The following is a 23,270-nucleotide window of genomic DNA, read 5'->3' as shown; positions in this document are numbered from 1 at the left end:
CAACCACCTGGCCTTTTGTATTAAAGAAGGTTACATAAAAAATTGACCTTTCGATACTTATTGGGAGAGCAAAGTTCATTGTATTTGAGATTAACTGGTGTTGCTGTTTTCTGGGTTATGTGTTAAGCAACTTTATTTGAAGATGGTAAAGCCTATTGTGCCTTTTTGTTCTGAGCTACTTCTAACACCCTAAGAATGTTACAATATGAAGAGAAATGAGCAATGCAAAGAGAAATTATGTCTTAAAAAATAATGATGTGATTTATTTAGATCCTATGTGCCCGGTGTTTACAGATGTAATTTCGATTTCTCTTTACCTTGTTAAAGCCCATATTGTTGAGTTTGCTTCCCCCCATCTTGCTTATTAAGATTCAGTCTTCTCCCAGTTTCTTGAATAAGCTCAAGTTTGCCTCAGGAACTTTGCCCTTGCTGTTCCCTCTGCCTGGAGTGTCAATTCTGGCTTCCTTTGTTCCATTCACCTACAATTCCATTTGCTCTCCTAGATTTTCTGGCCTCTATGTAATTAGGTTGGGCTGTGTGACTATGTCTGAAAAATGGTGTGTGTCACTTCTGGGTTGCAGCATTGAAAAAATCCATACACAACTCACTAGTCTCTTTTCTGTCATGACACTTCAGGAAGTTTTATGTTGAGATAGGGAGCCACAGGATTGAAACAGTCTATATTGTTGAATTACCAGATGGGAGTTACCTGGACCTACAAAAGACTTTGTATGCACAAGAAATAAAATTTTCTGTGTTAAACTACTGAGCTTTGGGGGATGCATTCCTCTTCTGCCGACTATTCAAAGTTTCAGGGCAAATGTCATTTCTTATTAGACCTTCTGTAACCACCCTATCTAAGCACTTTCCCTCTCCACTGTCTCTTTCCTCTGACCACTTTTTGTTTTCCATAGCAATATTTTCTGTAATATTTTTATTTATTTGTATGTATAAGTTGATGTTGTTATTATTTATGATTTTTAAGTGCCCAGAGTAATCTTTAAAATTGGCAATAAGCATTTCATATTTTGACTTTTTGTTTTAATGTCAACAAGGACAAAAAACAAGATAAAACACTGTCTTGGAAAGGTTTGTTGCATTTCATATTGCTCACCAGAAAGGATAGCTTTGTATCAAGCAATGGCAGAGTTTTTAAGACTCTTCTAGGTGAGTCCATTCTGCATGATTTTTTTTATCCTGAAGTGAGATTATCTTTGGCAAAGTCTATATCAGTGGTACAATCTATGTCAATAAAGAAAGGATTAAGAATCCATATTTTAATTTAAAAATTGCCTAAAGTAACCTTCAAAAAATTTTGCAGTGTTTTTACATATATTCAGGGTTTGTTTGGTTTTTTGCACACTACGGAATAAATAAGGCTTTGTTGCTTTCAACTCCAGGCTATATAAACTTCCTCTAGCATCAGAATATATTGTCTGCCAGTTGTCTGCCGCCTCCAGTCTCCAGGTAGATGGTCCAGAAGAGTCCCTGATTTTTTTTTTTTTTTTTGGTCACATAGAAAAGCTTGCTGAATAGAATCAAAAGAGCCACCTCATACACCTGTTTTGAAAAAAATACACACAGTAGGAGCTCAATAAAACTTTGTTCAATTAATGAATGATTACAGCCAAATTTATTTACCAGGTAAATCCGGATATGAACAACCTCTCTATCAGATGGTTCTAAGCATAGAATTTTATTTAAATAAATAAATAAGAAAATTCTGCCTAGAACTTTAGTCTAAACTCTTCAAGATCATCCTTTGGAATGCTAAGTAAAGAACCTCATCATCTGCTACCAGTCTTTAATGAAATTTCTTAACAAGGCAGTAAGACTTTATTGAGAATTATTTTCTTATTGCTAATGCATGAAGAGATATGCCACATGACATACAGACCTTCTTTTATCATTAGCAAACAAAATAAGATACGTTGCCAACTATAAGATAAAAACAAGTATACACAGGTATATCATCTGCATAGTCAAAGTTTTCCATGAAATATTAATTCTTCATTATTATGAAGATACAAATGATTTTCTTTTGAGAAAAAGTTTACGAGTTGGAATTCTTTGTTAATGAGTCAGTAGAAACACGGGTGAGAAAAACCAAGAATTGACTGTGCTGGGACATGTCAGTGTTTCATTTAAACTAAAGAGAAATGATGAAGCTTCCAATTCTTTTCTAATTTACTTCAAAACATTAAAATAAATGTTAACAAATATTAGCAGTTTCTGGACTGGATGTGTTAATTTGACAGGGATATTGTTTTACTTTTTTTTGTTTGCTACATACCACAAACCAGCTCGATCTTTCCAAACAAAATGGTTTCACCAAGATCTATCCAATGGTATGAAACTTAACTGATTTGATAAGCAACCTTGTGGGATGCTTCAAGTTACAGTTTTTGTATTGAGAGAAATTCAAATTTTTCAAGTTTGACTTTTAAGTTAAACATTTTTCATGAAGACTTGCAGTGATTGATATATCAGTGGACAGTCGTCAGCTGCTCCTTCTATTTTCTTGGCTTTAAACTGCAAGTGGGAAGAATCGTCCATGTAAGCAGTACAGTTTTGGCTCCCATGATGTTTAAGTAAGCATGAATAATCATGAATACGTAAAGATAAAGAAGATTTGTCATACTTTATTTTCTTTGACATTTCCTAAATTAACCTAAACAAAGGCCAAACTTAAAATGCCCATACTTATAAAAGTGAGGTATATTTTCTTTAACACCTGTCAGTAGAAAGCATATAAAGACCTTATTACATGGAAACGATGGTTGTGCTCTCTGACCACGTACTTTGTGCCACCCTGCTCTTGTTAATATTGACAATTTCCAGAATTCCATGAGACTAATTTTATATGGTATTTATATGAATCAAGTATGTAAGGCTGATACTTTTAAAAGACAAGATCATTCAGTATAGATTATAGGTGGTATTGCACATACACCAAGGTTTGCATAAAAACCAAAGTTTGAGAACCACTGAGCTAGAAGAAAGAAAGAAAAAGAAGTTTTAGAATTAGATGTTTGAGCTTTGAACCCATTCTGCCTCTAACATAATTTTCAAGTTCTTATCTAGCAAATAGGGTTATATCAGGAATTCTAAAATAGTCTTGCTTGCTTTTAGAATTTACACTATTTGTTTTGTTTTTAAGCATTAATATATGTTGACTGATTCATTTGTTGAAAGAATTTAAGGAAATAGTATAGTTACATTTTGGTTCTGGATAAGGTCAGTTAGCTTCTGAAGACAACAGTAAGTCAAATGATTAAAAATAAATGCAAACTGTGTTTTGGTCATATCATTACGTGATCAGTGTTATCCAAATGACAACAAAGACCCTCATTTACTGACATTATTTCATCCTTATTTTGGCCTTCTATCTATGAGTTTTGGTTTTAACTTGAGTTTCAGTGATAACTATTTACCTTTATATATAATTTATATTTATATTCATGCTTATACTTTCATACACACATTGAAATACATGTTTTATATATATGTATATAAACTGATATAAGATATTAGCATTTTAGAGGAAATATTGTAATTTATATTTTAATGGAAGATCTGGAAACATTTTGTACTTTTCCTTTGTCCTTTCTCTGTCTAGTACCAAGCTTAATGATAATAAAATGTAGGTTTTGTTTTGGGCACATTAGTGATTGAACAGCAACTTAAACAACCTACCTGGAAAATCTGCTATGGCCATTTGACAAATGAAGATAATGTTTTGCTTTCAAATAAGAAAAATCGAGTAATCTTAAGGTTTAGTGGAATCTTCTGAATGATCAAAGCCCTTCTAAGCAGTAATTGAAGTTTATTTTGCAAGTTAATGCAAATATTGCAAAAATAACAAGTCACGAAGAAGTTTCAAAAATCGTTGGAAATGAGTATTTTCAGTAAACTCAGTGAATACCTGTAAGACAGCTACTAGAAATCTTTTGTTTGTAAGTAAACAACACTATTTCAATAGTAGCATATCACCAGTAGGTCAAATATTATAGGGGCTGGGAAAAAAATAGTTAAAGTAGCCTGAGTAAAGATGTTCTTTCAAGCCACTCTTTTAATGTACTAGCATCAATATCCAGGAAAACCAACTTCAGACTGGAAGACCGGAAGCAAAAGATTCCTGATATTCTGAACAAGAGTTTGAACCTCATGCCTTGCAAATTTAGTTATACAAAATGATAGAATATAACGCTTTCCTAATTCAATAATACTAAAAGTTAATAACATTTCTCTTTACTTTTACACACCATCCTAACACCAAAAGAACAAAATTAATTGTTTACTCGTATTACTCTATGTTAAATGTGTTTGTGCTAACAGAAATACCCTATTTCATGAATTGTTACTTAACCTGTAATTCAGATGCTGTGTTCATTTTAGTAAAAAAGCTCAAGAGTAATGACAAAATTATTTTGATTGCTCCTTTTATACCTTTCCAAAATCTTTGAAATAGACTTGCTATTAGAAATATTAATGCATTTATGATAACTTTATGGAAATTTTTTCCCATAATCTTGGCAGTATTACGATAAGCTAGATGGGGAACAATATGAAACCTGATGTTGATTTGAAATACAGGTCCACAAAATTGCCCCATTTAAAAGAAAATAAATGTCTACCTACTTTGGAGAGTAAGACATAAATTCTAGAATACCAAAGGACATATCATAGTTTTAAAAGTTTACTCAAAATGAAAATCAGTTTTAGAGTAACTTGCCTTTAACCACAGATGAAACAGATTTTTATAATACTTTATTCATGCATTAATTGTTCATTCATCAAATTCTACTGACTACCAACTAAGTGCTCTGGGAAATGAAAAACAACCGAAAATAGATTTGGCCTTAAAGAAGATTCCAGAAAAGCGTGGGGATATGAAGTAATGCCATACTAAGATAAATAATTCATAGGAGAGGTGATTATTTCAGACTTGGAGTGGGGTAGAAAGATATTTGGAGGTGGAGGAGTAGATGCACGGGGAGCCTAAACATAACAGGCATGAGGTAGGAGATATGAAGACAACTGGGGGCAGAGTTAGTCACTGTTTTGTTTTGCATGTACGTGTGCTTTTTAAGGATTATTACCCTAAAATCTAGTAGAGAGTTGTATGCCTTTCAGTAGCTGAAAAGGTGAACTTTAAGGAATGATACGATATTTGAAGTAGTAGTATTAAGTGGAAGAATTATCTGTATTGATATATACATTTGATAGAATCAATGACTAAACCTGGTTGTCAAATTTAAGCATAGATTTTCATATTATTTTTAATTCCATTTTTTGTTTTGTAAGAGATTTTGAGTAGGAGAACAGTTATTATGGGCAACAAATATTATACTAAGAACGCTTCTTTAATTTTTAAATTTTCTTCACAACAATGTTTATGGCAGCATGATTATAATCTATAGTATTATGGTCAATTTGTTCTCTTGGCTTTATGTTTCTGCTGAATAATTGGCAATAGCAGATTAGTTATAAAACAAATGCATCTGTTAAGGCTTCTTATGGATGTACAAATTGTTAAACTTTATTTTATATAAAAAGCAACCAGAAAATAAATTAATTTTCAAAATTTCTTAAGAGAGTACTATCTATTTTCTCCTAATTTTCAGATTGAGTTTTTATCGTTCTTAGTCACAAGTGGCAAAAAGCAGTTCCAAATCTAAATCCATTTTACCACAATGATGACATTTTCCAACTGTCTCATAAATTTGCAACATTTGTTAAAAGGAAACTCGTAGAGCAAAATGTGTCACTAGTGCTGAAGAAAATGGGCCTGTGGTCATTAGTGTGCCATGTTCAAAGACAAAAATAATGCTTGAAATTTAACATAATACTTGTTCCAATTAACGGTTATTGAGGGCTCACAATACCAGCCTCTGTCTAAGCAATTTGAGTGCATCATCTCTCTGATCCCAACCTTATGACTTAAAGATAATATTGTTATTCCCGTGTTATAGAAAGGAAGAGTGAGTGTTTGAAAGGTCTAAGTGATTTGATTATGGTCCAATTGCTAGTAAGTGGAGAAGCTGGGGTTCAAAACAGGTCTTTCGAGGTATAGGTGTAGGAGTAGGTATTACCCACTTTAAAGATGAGAAAAATCAAGTTTTAGAGGGGTCTAAATAATTTGGTTAAACTCAAATAGCTAACAAGTGGGGAAACTGGTATTCAAACACAGGTCCTTCTAGACTTCAGAACCTAACTGCGTTGCATGTCAGTATTTATAATAAATTTTGACAAAATTTAAGTTGCAGGCATGTTGTTTATATCTCCTTTGTTCTGACGTAGAGAAGGGAAAATTCAAGTAGTACATCCAGGTGTTAATTGGCAAGAAGGAAGACAATTGTTAAGAATATGGTTGAGAGGCAGAAATTAGTAGTATAGATAATCACAATTTATTCCATTTTATTATTTTAGGGCCATCACACCAAAGAGTTTATCAGGAGAAAATGATTTACTCTTTCTAAGTTTTGCAATAAGAACACTTGCATTAATTTTGCAAAGTAAGAAACTCAGCTATGTCAGCAAGAGTCCTCTAACTAGTCCTTCACTAAGTAGCCTGGAATAAGTTCATTTGTATAATTTCCTGTTTGTACCCTTTACGATGCACTATCTTGTGCCCTAATCATTTTTATTTTGCTGTGTCTTGTTTTAAGAACTACAGTGTTAAGGTCCTTGGCAAGAGCGATGTTTTTCTTCTTTGCAAAAAGTACTATATTAGTAGGCATTCAATGCTCACAAAGTGGTAGAAACTCAAAGCTTGGAAGACGAACTGGAATCTTTAAAAATACTTTTACATTCTACAAATAAATTTTTTAAATTGAACAAAAATATCTGTCATTGATTTTTCTTTATTATGACTTTTGGGGGTCATAATAATACATTATATTCTAGGGGACTCTATTCTTTGTTAAAGATATCACTATCTTGGAATATTTAATCAATTTATACCACAATTTGTGATAATGAGTATTTATTAATTGCATTTTGTAGACGTTTTAATTTTAGGTCTAGGGAAAATGCAAGGTAAGGAAACAGAAGCTTTTTATTTTGTTAAAGATCACTTAATCATGTGAGATACTATTTATAAGCTGAGGAGAACTAATACAAATGGAGGAGATTGTTAACACAAATCTTTGAAAATTATGTTCGAACACAAACTAGAATTTATAATTTTCTCAAGGCTGTTTGCACATCACTATAGGAAAGGTAGATTGTATATCTGCGTGTTAAGGGGAGGGACAAGTTGGTGTGTGTGTATGTACTTCCCAGAGATAAAGAGCATGGTGTCTCCCTTGGCATTTGAAATAACTTTATGTTGCCTTTTGTACAGACACACTGTTCGGATCAGTTAGCCACTTCTGCTGAGAGAGACACACGCCAGATTCTTTTGCTAGCAGCTGTACTTTTACTAATACAATTTTGATTTTATATTAAAGTGAATTGTTCAGTAATATAGATTACATTTACTTTTTACTTTAAATATATATTTTTAGTATGCATTTATTACTTCTAAAAAATATATAACTTAAGAACTTAGACTATTTATTACTCATTGAGCTGCATTATTTCTATCTTATATTGTCATGTAGATGTTCTCTTTTTAATAATAAAAGAGCAAAGCCTTGAGTTATATTTTAGATCCTCATGTCGTGAACACTGTCACTGCTGTGTCACAGGTGTTAAACAGAAATGTTAAATAATCAACTGCCATCCAGTGTTGACTTGTGTTCCTTAATCATCAACAATGGAGTTTCATGAATGATGTATCACAGTGCTACATACATTTACATTCAAAGACCAGTAGTTAACGTTTTAAGTTAATGCCAGTGAATCTTTAAAAATCTCTATAAATAATGAAGCCATTCATTGTGTTCAAGGATTTTCCCTTTCTTCAATGATATGATTTTGTTCTCATTTGAGAGAGTATTTAATTGCATTGCTCATGCTCTTTTAATATTTAATAATAATTTTATGAGCTGTATAAAATGAGAGGGGCAAGATTGCAATATCTAGTGCTGGTCATCAATTTTTTCTTATCATGACTTAATGAATATTATAATTACAAAGAGAAGCAGAAATATAAATTAGCTTGGTAGTTGGTTGGGACTTTCTAGTTTATTGGTTTAAGCTTGGGCAAAGCCAAGAGAAGGAGCAAAGAGAAAGAAGCAAATAAATGCGGGTGCTTTAGAAGTCCTGGCACAAAATTTCTGCAATTTGCTCATCATTCCTCATTTAAAATAATGAACAGAGGTTTTGAATAAAGTTATAAACAGTGCCAATAACAATTCCTGCTGGATCCATAGCAATTGACAGGGGATCCTGATGACTTACGAAACTTAGTCTTGGCAGGTATATGTTCCTTTAATCTCTATTAATGAATGCATTTTGATAGCTTTTCATTATCTTTGCTTAAATATTTAGACTGGTTTTCTTTTTGTTGTTTTTTTTTTTCAGCTAAGACAAAAGCATGAGTTAATTTGAGAGGGAAAATTTGGCGTAGCCATCATCATAATAGCACTTTTTACTTAAGTAGCACCTCTCACCTGAAGTTTTCACAGTGATTTTGAGTACATTTTATTAAGGGCTGTGGGTGGAGGTCAAGGGAAAAGGTATTTGTAGTCTCCATACATTTAAAGATTCTATGGAAATACAACCCAGGCTATGGGGAGAAAGTGATTTTCATCTTTAGTGCTCTAGATATGGATATGTGTATGAAATGGTTCCTGAATTTTCAGTGTCATTTGTTCAAGAGTGAAACCAGATATTGTTAAATTTAATGTGCTTTTAAATCTATTTTAAAACAAGTCATTTTTAACCCCTCCAGCAACTGCTTCGAGAACGACAGCAGATGGCCAGCCGTCCCTTTGCTTCTGTTGATGTAGCTCTGGAAGTAGGAGCTGAACAAACAGACTTTCTGCGAGGGCCATTAGAGGTAGGAACAGTGGTGCTGAAAGGGGACCACTGTGATTTGCATATTTATATTGCTTCTCTAATCTGCATCTGCTTGTGAAGCCGAACAGAGTCTGATTATGTAGAGTTGACAAGATTTAGCTACATATGTTATGCCATTTTCAAGGCACATAGTTTTAATAGTATGACATGAGCTGTAACAAAAGCCACTAGAGAATCTATTAGCCTAGGCAAGAGTGACAGACTACTCACCTGGCAGCCTTTCCCTGACAGATAGGAGCTGAAAGAATTTAAGATACAGGTATGATGGAAGAAACAAAGGGCCTATATTTAGTCCTTGGAGTACCTAGTGCACCCTAGTTAACAATTCCCATCTATCTTTATTAACAAAGTTTATTGTAAAAGGTGAGTAGAGATGAGTTGCATTTTAATTATAGAGTTTCATTTTTGAATGTTGAGAAGTATAAAATACAGTGAATATTTTTATCTGTGGTTAATGGCTGTATTATTACATTTTTTACTGCAAATGCAGAAAGAGAGTATGGTGAAACAGAAATGATTATGTGCAACAAAATGTTGTATTAGGATCCTGAAATAATGCATGAAATGGTTTCTGAAAATAATAACCCCCCAAAAGGAAAAATACACAGATTCTGATTAATGACCAATCAAAGCATTTTGAGGCATACTAATTTAATTGTATACTTTATTTTTATTTACATTTTGCATATAGCAAGATGTTAAAGTAGGAAGATTAAGAAACTGTAGAATTTAAATATTTTTCCCTTTTTATAAAATGCCTTATTTGACTAATTTCTTGTTATTTTCAGATTTTGATTTTCTTCAAGTAAGGAATATAAAAATAGACTCCTCCAAAAGCCTAGGTACAAAAATAGTTGATTCTGTCTATAGCATTTTTAGTTATTCTGAGAAAATAAAACTAAATCTCAACTCTACGTAATCAAAGGGCCACTTTTTAGAAGGAATAAAATATTTGACTGTATGTTTCCCTATGATTGTTTTTAGTTTTTGTGTATTGAATTTTTGCTTCTCTAGATCACAGGTTGCCATGGAAGATAGAACACTAGGAAATTCATGTGTATATCTTCCGTTACCTGAGGAGAAATTAGAAAAGAGAGAAAATGATTATATGAAAGATACAGCAAGTGCTCTCATTTCATTCTGGCCCCGCATTTTAAATAACATCAGTGAAAAACCTTTAACAAATAGAAAACCTGTATTATTTGAGTCCAAATTCTTTTTCTTCTCATCTGCTTAAAACATTTTCAAATACTGATAAAAAATCAAGTAACAAGAGAAAAAAAAAAAGTTATGCATACAAAGGCCAAAGGGGAAAATGAATAATCAAAGAGTGAGAAAACTCACAAACTTGAGGAACAAATGTAAGCGACATGTTTGTCAATTGCTCCTTAATAATGTTCAAGAATGTAAATGCACATGTGTTCATAATCGTTATATCGTCTCCTATTTTTTTCCAAATTTTATTTCCTTCATTATCATTGTGATTTTTTAACCCTAAATTTTATTTTGCAGAATTTTAAAATGTCTATTCTTTCTCTCTTTTAGTTCACATTCACCTGGTAGTCCTTTAATTATTTATTACTTTATTTCCAGCATCTCAGTATCTTTCTGTTTTACACCTATGCCATAATAAAGTGGTTGTGGGTATGGTTGGCTTCTTATATTACCATTCACTCTTGAGTCTGTCTTTTGATCGGTGTTTACATTGACAATAATTACTGTTCTACTAAGACTTATTTCAGCTGTCCCATTGTGGGTGTGTGTTGCATGTGTGTGTGTTTGTTATTACTAGCCTTACTTCTTTTTCGTTCTCTTCCCCAGATTGTGTTGGATAAATTAATTTTCATCTACTAAAAGGAGCATTGCATATTCTATTTTTATGTTTCTGATAGTTGCCTCTTACTATCAAGATTCGTAGAAATGGATATTATTCCCTAGCAATGACTAAAGCTTATGAATACATATTTCTCCACTGTCCATCTCAAGCAAAATTAATACTTTGGCATGCTATTAACTCTTTCTGTTTCTCCAACCACATGCTGATAATAACTAGAATTTTTGATCCAGATGTTATGGATGTACTTCTTTATTATGGCATACTTAAATAACAATGAACTTTCTTTACTCTCCTTTATTTTTTATTTCTAGTTTCTTATTCATGTATTTCTTTCATTATTCACTACAGTAAATCCTCCAAGAGCTTTTTTCAAAGAAAAATTTTATGTGGCATTCTTAAGAGCTTGAATGCCTACCAATATATTTATTATTTCCTCACACGTAAATAACAGTTTAATTGGATATAAAATTCTAGGTTCAAAGCCCTTTTCTTCAAAACATTAAAGATATTACTCTGTTGTCTCAAATCTGATGTCAGTTTGATTCTTTGTCCTTTGTAAATGATGTACATTTCCTTCTTGGAATCCTTCAGAATTTTCCCTTGTTTCTCAGCATTCTTAATTTTTTCTCCCATGTTTCTAAATAAATATATGTACTCAGATTTCTCCCCAAGTAATGGAACATATGCATATAAATAGATGTATTTGCTGGAGCAGCAGCTGAGGTGGGAGAAGTGAATGCTTAAGGGTTGTCCAGCCAGCTGTATGTATGTATGGCTACGAGATTCCTCAGTGAGCTGAGCTCTAGAGTTACTCCGTCATTAGTCTGCCGCTTTGGGCTGGCACTGGACTGGTTCTGCTGCTTTCCTGCCCCAGAGCAGATGAGGTAGGTATCAATTCATTTAGGACAATGTGGACTCCGGCCCTCTCCTAATGCAGGCTACCATTTCCTCCTATAAGAGTTCTAGCCACTTTTTATCTTTCCAAGTATTCTTGAAGATTTTGTGTGAATTATTGAGTATGTGTCGGAGATTTGTCTGTCTTCCTATCTCTTGTATGTCATCTCCATGTTTAAAGTCAGGGAAGAAGACAAGTAACCAGTTCTGGTTTGCTATTTTGTTGGCTGTAGGATCATTTGTGCAAGTACTTTGTATACCATAAAGCATTTTGTTAACACTGGGATTCTTGTTATTTTTCTTACTTTTATTATTACTCAGTTCTCTAAATAATTGGCATGCTTCTATTTTTTTGCACCACTTCTTTTCAGAAACATAAATTCGAGATGTCAAAGGAAAAAAATAATTACATGCAAATTCTTATTTAGGAAAGCCCTTTTTATCTGGGAATAAAGTTCTAGTTATTAGCGTATTGTATTATAGGTGTTTTGGAAACAGCTTTATTGAAAAATAATTTATATACAATATACTTCACTCATTTAAGGTATGCAATTTAATGTTTTTTAGCATATACATGAGTTGTGTAATCATCACCAAAATCAGTTTTAGAACATTTCATCATCCCCGAAAGAAACCTCATACCCTTTAGCCGTCACACCTCCAATTTCCTTCAGTCCTCACCTCCCTTATCCCCTGGCCCTAGGCAAACACTAACCTACTTTCTGTCTTTAAAGATTTTCTTATTTTGGACACTTTATACAAATGGAATCATATACTATGTGGTCTTTTGTGACTAGCTTTTTTCACTTAGCATAATGTTTTCGAAGTTTATCCATGTTGTAGCATTTATCAATGCCTCATTCTTTCATCTTTCCAAATAGTATTTCATTGTACAGATATAGATTTTTGTTCATGCATTCATCAGTTGATGGACATTTGGGTTGTTTCTACTTTTTGGATATTCTGAATAATACTCTTATGAACATTTGTGTAAAAATTTTTGTGTGGGCATATATTTATTTTTCTTTTGGGGTATATACCTAAGAGTGGAATTTCTGGATTATATGGTAACTTTTCACCACTTGTCGAAAAGGCTTTCTTTCTTCATTGAATTGTCTAGGTACCTTGTTGAAAATCAATTGACCATAAATGTGAGGATTTATTTCTGGACTCTCAATACTATTCTATTGATCTGTATGTCTATTCTTATGACAGTACCACACTGTCTTGATTACTATAGCTTTGTAGTAAGTTTTGGAATTGGAAAATTGAATTGTCCAACTTTGTTCTTTTTAAAGATTGTTTTGGCTCTTCTGGATCCCATGAATTTTTGTATAAGTTTTAGGATAATTTGTCGATTTCTGCAAGGAATCCTGCTAATATTTGGACAAGGATTGTGTTGAATCTGTACATCAATTTGAGGACATATGTAGTGTTTTAACATTTACATTATTAAGGTGGTAGTTTTGTTAATGGAATATCTTTGTGCTCCATGCTTAAATACTAAACTCGATATCAGATTTTCTTTATCTTAGCAAATAATTATGATTTCTGATATTTAAACTCTATGGCCACATATGTCAAATTATCTCAAATTGAACAACAACTTTGAATTTTTTGAAAATAATTCCAGTTGAAAACATTGTTGCTTAGTAGATATTTTTAGAGCCTAAATTGGTTGTTTACTTTTTCCTGTTAAAATTAAACTTCCAAGTAAATCTTAGCAGCTAACTGCTAATTTTTACATTGACATCCTTTAGAAAATAATAGATATAGAAGTAGTATATTTAAAATTCTACTTTATTTCCCGTTTGTTAAGTATTTTGTAATAATTACTACTAATGGGAAGTTATCTATCTGATATATATTTATATATACATATAAATACATACATACACATATATATATGTGAGATTTATTTTCTATTATTATGAAACACTGAAACCTGTCCCAAATTTCTCTTGTTTATATACATAACTTAGAATGATGTGGTTTATTGATTTGCTTACATAGCAAATTCTGGAGCCTACCCCTATTCTGAAATTATATTGTGTTTTATTTAAATATAAAAATTAAAGTAATTTTAAAGTTCTTGTGCTAAGTTTTTCTTAAAATTCAGTATTTAAATTCAACACAAAGCTATAGGTTAGCTGGTTACTACTGTATGTAAACATTTATTGAATATTCATAATGTGGTAAGTTAAGAGGTGAATTTATTTTAAATTAAATTTGAGTCTAATTTGCCACTCTTGAGTTTCACATCTGTTTAGTCAGGGGGAAAACATAAGGTGCAATATGAAATAAATTGCCTTTAATACCTCTGTAGGTAATTGTGTACTAGTGCACACTGAAATATCCTATTCAACGAAGTAGAAGTGTTTCTAAAAATTTTTTGTAGTTAATTACATTTTTTGATGTTTGAGGGGCATTGAATATTTACAGGACCTTTGAGTTGTAAAATCCTTTGTGAGTGAATAAAAAAATTTATGCTATAAATAATCACTCTCTAAATGATCTATATTAAATTATTATATTTTTTATAGTAACAAATTAATATATTATTAAAATTTAATAAATGCATTTAGGATGTGACTTTATCTACAAACACAACTTACTAGTTGATTTTAAACTTATCTTGAAAAGAGGATTATTTTTATAGTAGTGTGATCATAGTATATATTTGTCATTTTCTTCCACCAAGCAATAACATGATAATTTGCAGTAGCTGTTCAACAGATTCTTATGAAATGCTTTCTATATGTCAAGCTTTATCTGAACACTTGAGAAACATCAGGGAACATAACAAAGAACATTGTCCTCAAGGAGCTTATATTCTAACAGGAGAAAGTAAGTTATTTAGTATGTTAGCAGGTGGTAAGTGCAATGGCAAAAGAAAAGCCAGAATAAAGCAGGATGAGGGAATTGGGAGTAGGTTCTGGGGGTGGGGGAGAGTGCACCATACTAAATAGAGTGGCAGATAGGGTGACTTCACCGAGAGGGTGAGATTTTGACCAAGTGTTGAAAGAGGTGAAGGAGTTAAATAGGCAGCAGATTCCCAGGGAAACATGTTCCAGGCTAAGAGAATAGTAACTGCAGAGCCCTAAGGTGGAACAGCAAGGCCATGGGGGAGGGCAGGTGGAGGCAGATGAAGCAGGGCCCTGTCGATGTTGACATTTGATTCTGGGGCTGGCCAGTTAGCTCAATTGGTTAGGGTGTGGTGTTGGAACACCAAAATCAAGGGTTCAGATCCCATACCGGCCAGGCCAGCTGCCAAAAGAAAAAAGAGAAAACAAAGAAAGAAAGAAAGAAAGAAAGAAAATCAATTCTGAGCCAAGAGAAGAGCCAGTCATGTTCTGAGAGAGGACCGATGTAATCTGACTTTGCATCTGAAAGGATCACTCTGTCTTCTGGATTGAGAATCGTTTGAAGGGAATATCTTCATGTAGTTCCCTGAGAAGCAGACACTAGGCTAGGACAGTTGTTCATTTTGGATTTAAGAATATGCTGGTAGGGAAGTAGAGCAAGAGAAAGGAAGTGGGAGGCAGCCAGTACCACTGTGGAGAACTAGAGCTTAGTCACATTGGAGAAATTCCGGGAGCCAGGTGAAACATATGTCCATCTACGTGACTTATCTGATGAGAGGCGAGAGGGAGGTGAGTATGTATACCCCAACTCCCTGCAGGCACTAGATGAGGAATACTCCCTAGGAGGACAGAGAAAGCCCTCAGACTAAGAAATGCAGGCTATGGCATTTGGTCAACTAATCTGGTAACTGTGAGGGTACAGTTTCTGCTCCTAGGAGCAAGGGAGGCAGCAGAAAGCCACCTTAGGAGGCTACTGCAAAATCCAGGCAGGAGATGGATGCCGGGGACAAGACCAAGGCGGTGGCAATGGAAGAGATGAGAAGTGGCTAGATTCTGGACTGTATTTTCAAGGTTATTATGAGCATAATGTTCTCATTTTAAAAGTCTTAACAGTGACTTTTTGTTTGTAAGGTTCAGAAAGAAAAACAGGAAATCATTTTCTCTCTTTCATGGGTCTGTAATAGCTCTAGAACTTCTGAGGCTGTTGTATTTATCTGCGGGTCATTGCAATGCGTAATAGTTCCATTCTGCCTAAATATATCCTCTCAAATAATAAAATGTGTTTTTCTTAAGTTACCGATAGAAACCAAGAGAAACTGAGGCAAAAGCACCTAGTGCCACTGAAGCGACTTAGATTGTCTGAGCTTGTTAGATCTGGTCTCATACTAAAAGTATAGCATACTATGTGGTCACAAACAAGTTAATTCCTAGCCATTTAAGTTGAAATGACAGTGATGTGGAAAATGTACATTTCCCATTCCTGTTTTTTTAGGGGGAAGTAAAGGGATGTGGGAAGGAAGGAGGAGGGAGGGAGGTGGCAGCTTTATAAACTTGTGTAAGTCCTTAAATATCATTGACTATTTTTGCTGGGATATTATTCTTTGTTTCTATTTTTATTTTTTATTTTTTTAGCTAATTAGTCTTACCCAGCTGAACTATAACACTGAAAAACTAGATGCCACTTTAATAACTAACAATAAAGTTACAAAATGGTATATACATTGTGATCTAATTATTGATAAAACCTAGAAAAGGATCTGGTCTACTAAATTCTTAATAATAATTGTATCTAGGTAGGTGGTACATATGCATTATTCTTTTTGTATATCTGTACTTTCCTTTCTGTAATTGTATGCAATGTTTCTTTTAACATGAAAAAATAAAAGAAACAATAAAATGAAAGTACAAAATTTATGTTCTTTTTAACCCCAATTTTTAGTTTCTTATACAAGTCCTTGTATTGACTCTGCATATATGGGGTGTTTGAAATTTTACCAGTTAGTTAAAATGAGTGTTTCTAATCATTTCTACATTAGGAGACAAGAACTTTTATGCATATTGTACATATTCTGGATGTCTTGTTAACTCATTATAATTAATTTATTCACTTCCCAATTTTTGAAAATATAGGTGACCTTTGGGGTATATTCTAAAGATTAGCACTTAGGTGTTCATCAAGCATGCACTAGAGAGGTTTCTAGACAGTGGAAATTAGAATCTGTATACCAAGGTAGGAGCTTGAACTTGATCTTCCTAGGACCCATGGGTCCCTAGGAACAATTGAAATGTTTAAATTAAGGTTAAGACACTGTTTTTCAAAATTCATTTACGTACACTATCTCAACCTCATTGAGCCTTAGGTCAGTCTTATAAAATAAGCAAAACAGATTTTGTTTTTTCTGCTTACTATTGAGAAAACTGAGATTGTGAGCGTTTAAGACCTTTGTTCAAGGTCACAAATTCAGCCACCAGTCGAGCAAAAACCAGAGTTTGAATCTCAGATTGGCTCACAGGTTTCTCTCCCAAACCACTTTTTATACATGCTGATTTTAGTTCAAATTGAGAATATATCTTAGGCCCTAACGTATCTATAGAATATTTTTTCTTGTAAAGTTATTTATGAGCACAGAGTAACTTAAAGTCCATGTAGTGTTCTTTGATTGCAGGTGTTCACACAGTCACAGACAGTTGTGGATCTTAAGGAGGAACTTTTAATTGGAAAGTTACAGGCTGTCTTAGTATATCCAAGAATTCCAGCAGTTCTCAACTGTAACCTAAAACGCTATAAAGAAGTCAGGGTGATTTACTGAACTGCAATAAACTCAACACACAAGCTTTTTGTTATTTTTATATTAGAAGCTTCTCATAAAAAGAACTTTTGTAGTTTTTTTTAATGTTAGTAAAGTATCAGAGCTCTGTAACTTGCTTTAGAAACATAGTTTAAGATGGGTTTATTTGGTCATTAGCGTCAAGTAGGCTAATTAGTAATTTTGAAGACAGTCTGTACAGCTGATTAATTTTGACCAAACTAATAATTTCATTAATATTCTATGTATATATTTTTAACCACTTTTATACCAGAGTTTTTAATTTACATATTTGTAATGTCTCAATTTCCCCAATATATAAAGGAATTTAAAGCTTTGGCATACTTTCTCTGTTCAAATAGACTTTGGACACATGAGAAGCGTACATGAATTCAATCCCCTCTAGACAAGAAAAAATAATCTCATTTGGATTCTACTTTCTATTTGGTAGTCCTAACAGTACTAAATTTGACACTGCACTGAAATCAGTTCTCTGTTTATTGGGACAGTTTAGCCCAATATATTATGTAAGAAACCTCTCTCCCAAGGTGACAAACACATTGTTCAGGTCTAAGCCAGACACAGTGAAGTAGGTCTCATGTTAAGAGCATTGCTGGCTTGATTCCCAGAGTAGAACAAGCCCAATCCTCCGTTGGGCACAGCTAGTGGCCCCTCTGGCTCTTCATTCCTGCCCTGCCATCTTCATGGACAGTAGTTCCAGTGATTGGCCTAAGCAGCTTTATTTTTCCTCGGGTTTCTTATTTTTCAATATTATAGCTGCCTTATGATATTTGATATTTTAAATTATTTTATTACCATTTACCATTAATATTCTGATCATGTAAATAATACATCCTCATTATAGAAAAGATTAATGCAGAAATAATAAAAATTAAAATATTTTGTAATTCCATCATCCATAAATGTCCACTGCCAGAATTTTTATTATTTCCTTCTAATAACATTTTCATTTTGCATATACATAAAAAAATTGAAAGGATATTGTATACGTGATTTTGCATTCTGTTTTTCTCATGTAGTATTATAATAAGAACATTTTTCCCTTCTAAGATTGGTTCAAAAATGCCATTTTAATTATTTTGTAATATATTATGATTTATTTGCCTAATTTATTTTCAATTAGCTTGATTTTCATTTTACACTATTATAAATAAGAGTACAATTAATTTTTGTATATATCTCTTGATTCTAATTTAGAAAAGAAAAACTGCTAGATCAAAAATTATGGACATTTTGCAATTATTCCCCCTGTTGGTGAGCATGCTGATAGTATTTATCTGATTGTTACATGTTGGGCACAGGTGCTGACAGTCAGCTCTTTGCCCCATGAATATGTATAATCATTAAAAATTTTTTAAAAATTAAACAATTTTTAAAATTTTGAACTTTTATTGATCTTGAGATATATTGCTTATTTGCTTTCTACAAATAGTCCTATTCATATTATTTTTAACAAAGTATAAAAATTCCTGTTTTCCTGGATCTTTGTCAAAAATGGTTGGTAGCATTTTTAAAACAACTGTGTTAATTTGATGTGTGAAATGTTACCATATTTTAGTCTGATTTCTTCTTGTTAGTGAAATTGAATATTTTTATATTGTCTAACCACTTGTATTTCTCCTAGATGTTCATTTTGTTCCCCATTATTCCCCATCCTCCTTTCTCTTAATAGCATTTATTAATAGTAATCTGATTACTCAAGGAATTTTATATTAATTACCAAAAACTTGCAAATTATAGAATAGCTTATTCAATATCTTTCTTCATCTCTTGCAACATTCCTTGTTTTCTTACTCATAAATAAAACATATTAAATGTTTATAAGTTATCTGCTATAAATATTTTCCCTTCTGGATATTGCTTTTAAATTTTTATATGTTCTCTATTTTTTATATGAATCAGATTATTTGTGTTTTTTGTTAATATTTTTCAGACCCTGCCTTTTATTTATCCTGAATTTTCTATTGTTTTTCCCTCTTCTCTTTTTTAAAAATCAATTTTCCCTTTTTCCTCAATTGATTTGCATGTTATATACTCTTACTTCTTTTCCTTTAGTAATTACTCTTAACATTTTAACAGACATAGCTTAAGTCTAAAATTAATGAACATCTCTCCCTCATCCTAAACAATATAAGAACAATTTAAATCTTGTTTCCCGTTTACATGTTATAGTTTTTGTTTGTTTGTTTGTTTGTTTTTCCTGTTCTGGTAAACTGTTATGTAAGTCTATCAGTTTTGTCACCCCTTGCATTAAACAATGCTATTATTGTTGCTGTTTTACATGGTCCATATGTGTTTACATTTATTTATATATTTACTATTTTCTTTGCTTACAGTTCCTCTTTGCATTCAGAACTTCCTTCTGAAATGTTTCCATCTTCTTACTTATCTTTAAGAGATTCCTTTAGCACATGTCTTTTCATAATAACTGTTCCCCTCTCCAATTTCAGATCAATGCCTTGGGGCATCCCCTTATTGCTCACAATCTAAGAAATGTATTTAAAATACACTTTATCAAGGTTCTAGTTATTTTGGAGTGGAGGGCCATACTCAAACACTTTGTTTTTCTGAAAATTTTTATGGCTTCTATTGTTGCAAATGAGAAGTCTTCTATCAGTATAATTGTCATTCCTTTGTAGCTAATTTAGCTTTTCTCTCCAGTGGTTTTCAAAATCTCTTTACCTTTGCTGCTCTGCAGTTTTACCATGATTTGCCTGAGCATACATTTATTTGTATTTGATCTGGTTGTCATATCTTGTGCTTTCTGTGTTTGAGAATTCAAGTCTTTGTTTACTTCTAAAAATTCTGAGTCATTATCCTTTGAATTTTCTTCATTTTTAAAATTTTCGTTCCAAGACTCTGATTAGATGCATGTTGAACGTTGTAAATGTATCTTCAAAACCTCTTTGTTGTGTTTTCCATGTTCTTCTCTGTGTTTCTTATGGCTTATTTCTTCAGAACCTTGTTCTAATTCCCTAATTCTTTATTCAGTTGTATGTAATCTGCTTTCTACTTGCTTTCTACCCTATCCATTCGATTACTTTTAACATACTGTTTTCATTTTTAAAAATTCTATTTGCTTCTTTTTAAAAATCTGCTCAGTAGTTTTGGAAGTCTCTTTTTGCTTGCTAATTTTTGTTAGTTCATATTTCATTCCAAACAGAATTATTTTATTTTATACTTGATCATTCCAATATCCAAAATCCTTTGGAAATCTAAATCTATTGTTTGTTTCTGTTGGCTCTCATTCACTGTTGCTTATTTCCTTGTGTGTTGGTGATCTTTGTGAGCTCCTATTTGGTCTTTGTGGTTTTCTAGTGACCTAATTAAAGAATGCTTTCCTCCATTGCTTCTGCCAGAAACCAAGGGCCTGCCATTATTCCTTAACCACTTCTTCCATAGTTCCTTAAATAGTGCAGGAATCTCAAGCCCAGTTGTCTAACCTTGTGGGTTGTGTATATTAGCTTTTATCCTCAGGGCAACTCCTCTTTCATGTTTGCTTGCTGTTCATTGCTCCCCTCTCCAGTTTTATCTGGTTGCCTTGAAGCATTCCCTTACTGCCTGCAATCTCAGCAATGCATGAAAAAGTATACTTTCTTAAGCATTTGGTTATTTTGAAGTGGGAGGGCCCTACTTAAACTAACTATAGTTTGTCTTCTATATCAACTCTATTTTACTGGGCACAGGTTTTCTTTGTTTGGATTGCTGTTCCTCCTCCTAGTGTTGGCTTGTTATTTTCATTGTCACCACTTTAAGACTTAGGTTTTGACAGCTTCTCAATGGGTGACAAGCAACTGGGGCAGGGAGAGAGGTCCTCTCTACTTGTTAATGGGCTAGCGGTATAGAAATACTCAAGCCACCAGTTCCTTACTGACTTTTTGGTACTCCCCAGATCTCAAGTACTGGGAGGACTCAGACCACCACTTCTGCTTTTTCTAAGCCTCTTGGGGGCCAAAGAGTCCAGGCCCACTCTTCTAGGAACTATATTGATTTTTCTCTTAGTGGTTACAGCTCTCTCCAGACTAAGCCTTGTAAAACCCTTATCCTGGGGCTTCATGCTGGTTTTCACACATCTGGCCAGTCTAAAGAGGGCAATGTTAGGCACAAGTTCCCTCATCCAGAACTTCTAGAGGACCCAAGCCCTGCTTGCCCATAGTCACCTGTAGGCAGCAGCCATTTGCCTCAGAAGAGGAAGATAGTTTTCAGTTGGTAGTAGAGAGAAGGAAACTATGTTAAGGTTACTGAAAGAAAGTGAGCTGAAACGCCAGGTACCAATCAAGCTTTATTAAAGGAAAAGAATCTGCTGGGCTGCCCTCAAAGTGGAGAGCAGCATCAGGCATTCGGGTGGGAGAGCATATATAGGCTATAGGGTGCCAGGCCTGGCTGCTGCAATCGAGGTGGAGCATTACGCTAGTGCGGGAAGCTCCACCTGGCTGATGCAATCCGGCGTGGAAAATTGCGCCTATGTGGAAACCAGAAGGGTTTCTATTTCACAGAAGTCACGAGGCTTCTCATAAGGACAAGGGGTGGGGGGGGGGGGGCTAGCAGCCATTTTGTGCTCGGACTTGCCTAAAATGGTGCTGGTTATATTCAAAACCTATCAGTTATGTCTTCCCAAATTCATCATAATGAATGCTTTAGAGGATAAAGATTTTCTTATTTTAAGAAAATTATTTATGGTAAATAGGAGATTTTCAAAGACACGTCTTTGATTCTTGAAGTTAGGGAGGATCTGGATGCCCAGTTGCATTTTTGAGTTTTCTTTATCTTTCTTTTAAAATTATAAAAGAACTTTCTTCACCAAGACCATTTTGCAGACAATGTTCACAAAAAATATTTTTAGAAATACAAGATTTGGAATTTGATGAGAAATATCATGAGTTTCAAGATTGATCAGAGCATAAAATAAAAATTAAGTAAAGGTGCTCTTTGGTCTTAACATGATATAAATAAAATTTATTTGTATATAAATATAATGTACAATGTGTAATCTGTTAACATGGTATAAATATAATGTATTACTTAAATTATAATCTGCATGGTTCTAAATTAATATAATCAGAAGTTTAAGCTTGAGAAGTCACTTGTTTACATTTTTAATAAATGGCTTTATAAATGCCCTAGTTTAACTGTCCTTGTAAGTAAAATACTGAATACTGCCAGCATCTTTCATTCAGAATTCATTGCATTCAAAGATTAAGATATATGTTTATATTTATTGTATACTTTTAAAATTAAAACTTTACAAATTGAATTTTTCATTTAGCTATTGAAACTTTATGGTTCTCTTATCTTGAATTGTTTAAATTAATATACACTATAATGGTGTTGGGAAAATAGAATAGTTTAATCAGGCCCCTTCGCCTTAGGTCCGGTTGGGGGTGGTGCGGCACATTCTTTGTAAGCAAGCTGTGTGTGGGTGGAGTTAGTGCACATGCACGGCACCACCACTTGGCTGGCATTGAGTGCCTCGGGTGTCCACCCTGGATGGCAATGCTTTCAAACCTACAGCTCTAAGAACCTTTTTGCCAGTTACCTAGCTCATAGACCTGCGTGTGAAGGGTTTGTGACCCAGTCTGTGAATGGGCTTGAGGGGTCTGTGAGCATGAGACCCAGCCATGGCTCTACAATTGGCATAGTCTGTGACAGGATTCTGAGCAGGTATAGGAGCCAAAAGCCCTTGGAAGGAGGAAATGTGGCTATCCTTGAGCATGTGGTGCCTGATGGCCTCTTTTCTGCTGAACTGAGCCTTGCTGCTGCTGACTATGCTGCAAACTGATCAAGATATGCACCAGAAAGCAAAGTTGTTGGAAACGCAGATGATTATCCTGGAGGACGATGTGCAGTGACTGACCACTCCTGCCTCTCACACCAGGG

The 23,270-nt window shown here is 33.6% G+C and overlaps 1 protein-coding gene across 1 annotated transcript in view; it reads left to right on the top strand.

Moving 5' to 3' along the window:
* LOC103586804 (attractin-like protein 1) overlaps window positions 1-23,270 on the top strand; it is a 461,271-nt gene that overhangs the window by 192,085 nt on the left and 245,916 nt on the right. The window contains exon 3 of the mRNA XM_008568136.1: window positions 8,843-8,950. Within this exon, the coding sequence (XP_008566358.1) occupies window positions 8,843-8,950 (108 nt within the window). The remainder of the gene's footprint in view (window positions 1-8,842; window positions 8,951-23,270) is intronic.

The sequence above is a fragment of the Galeopterus variegatus genome, unplaced genomic scaffold (genome assembly GCF_000696425.1).
Source record: "Galeopterus variegatus unplaced genomic scaffold, G_variegatus-3.0.2 Scaffold379, whole genome shotgun sequence".
In the NCBI taxonomy this organism is placed as follows: domain Eukaryota; kingdom Metazoa; phylum Chordata; class Mammalia; order Dermoptera; family Cynocephalidae; genus Galeopterus; species Galeopterus variegatus.
Note: the sequence above shows the minus strand (reverse complement) of the source record. Positions and strands in the feature narration are given on the sequence as shown.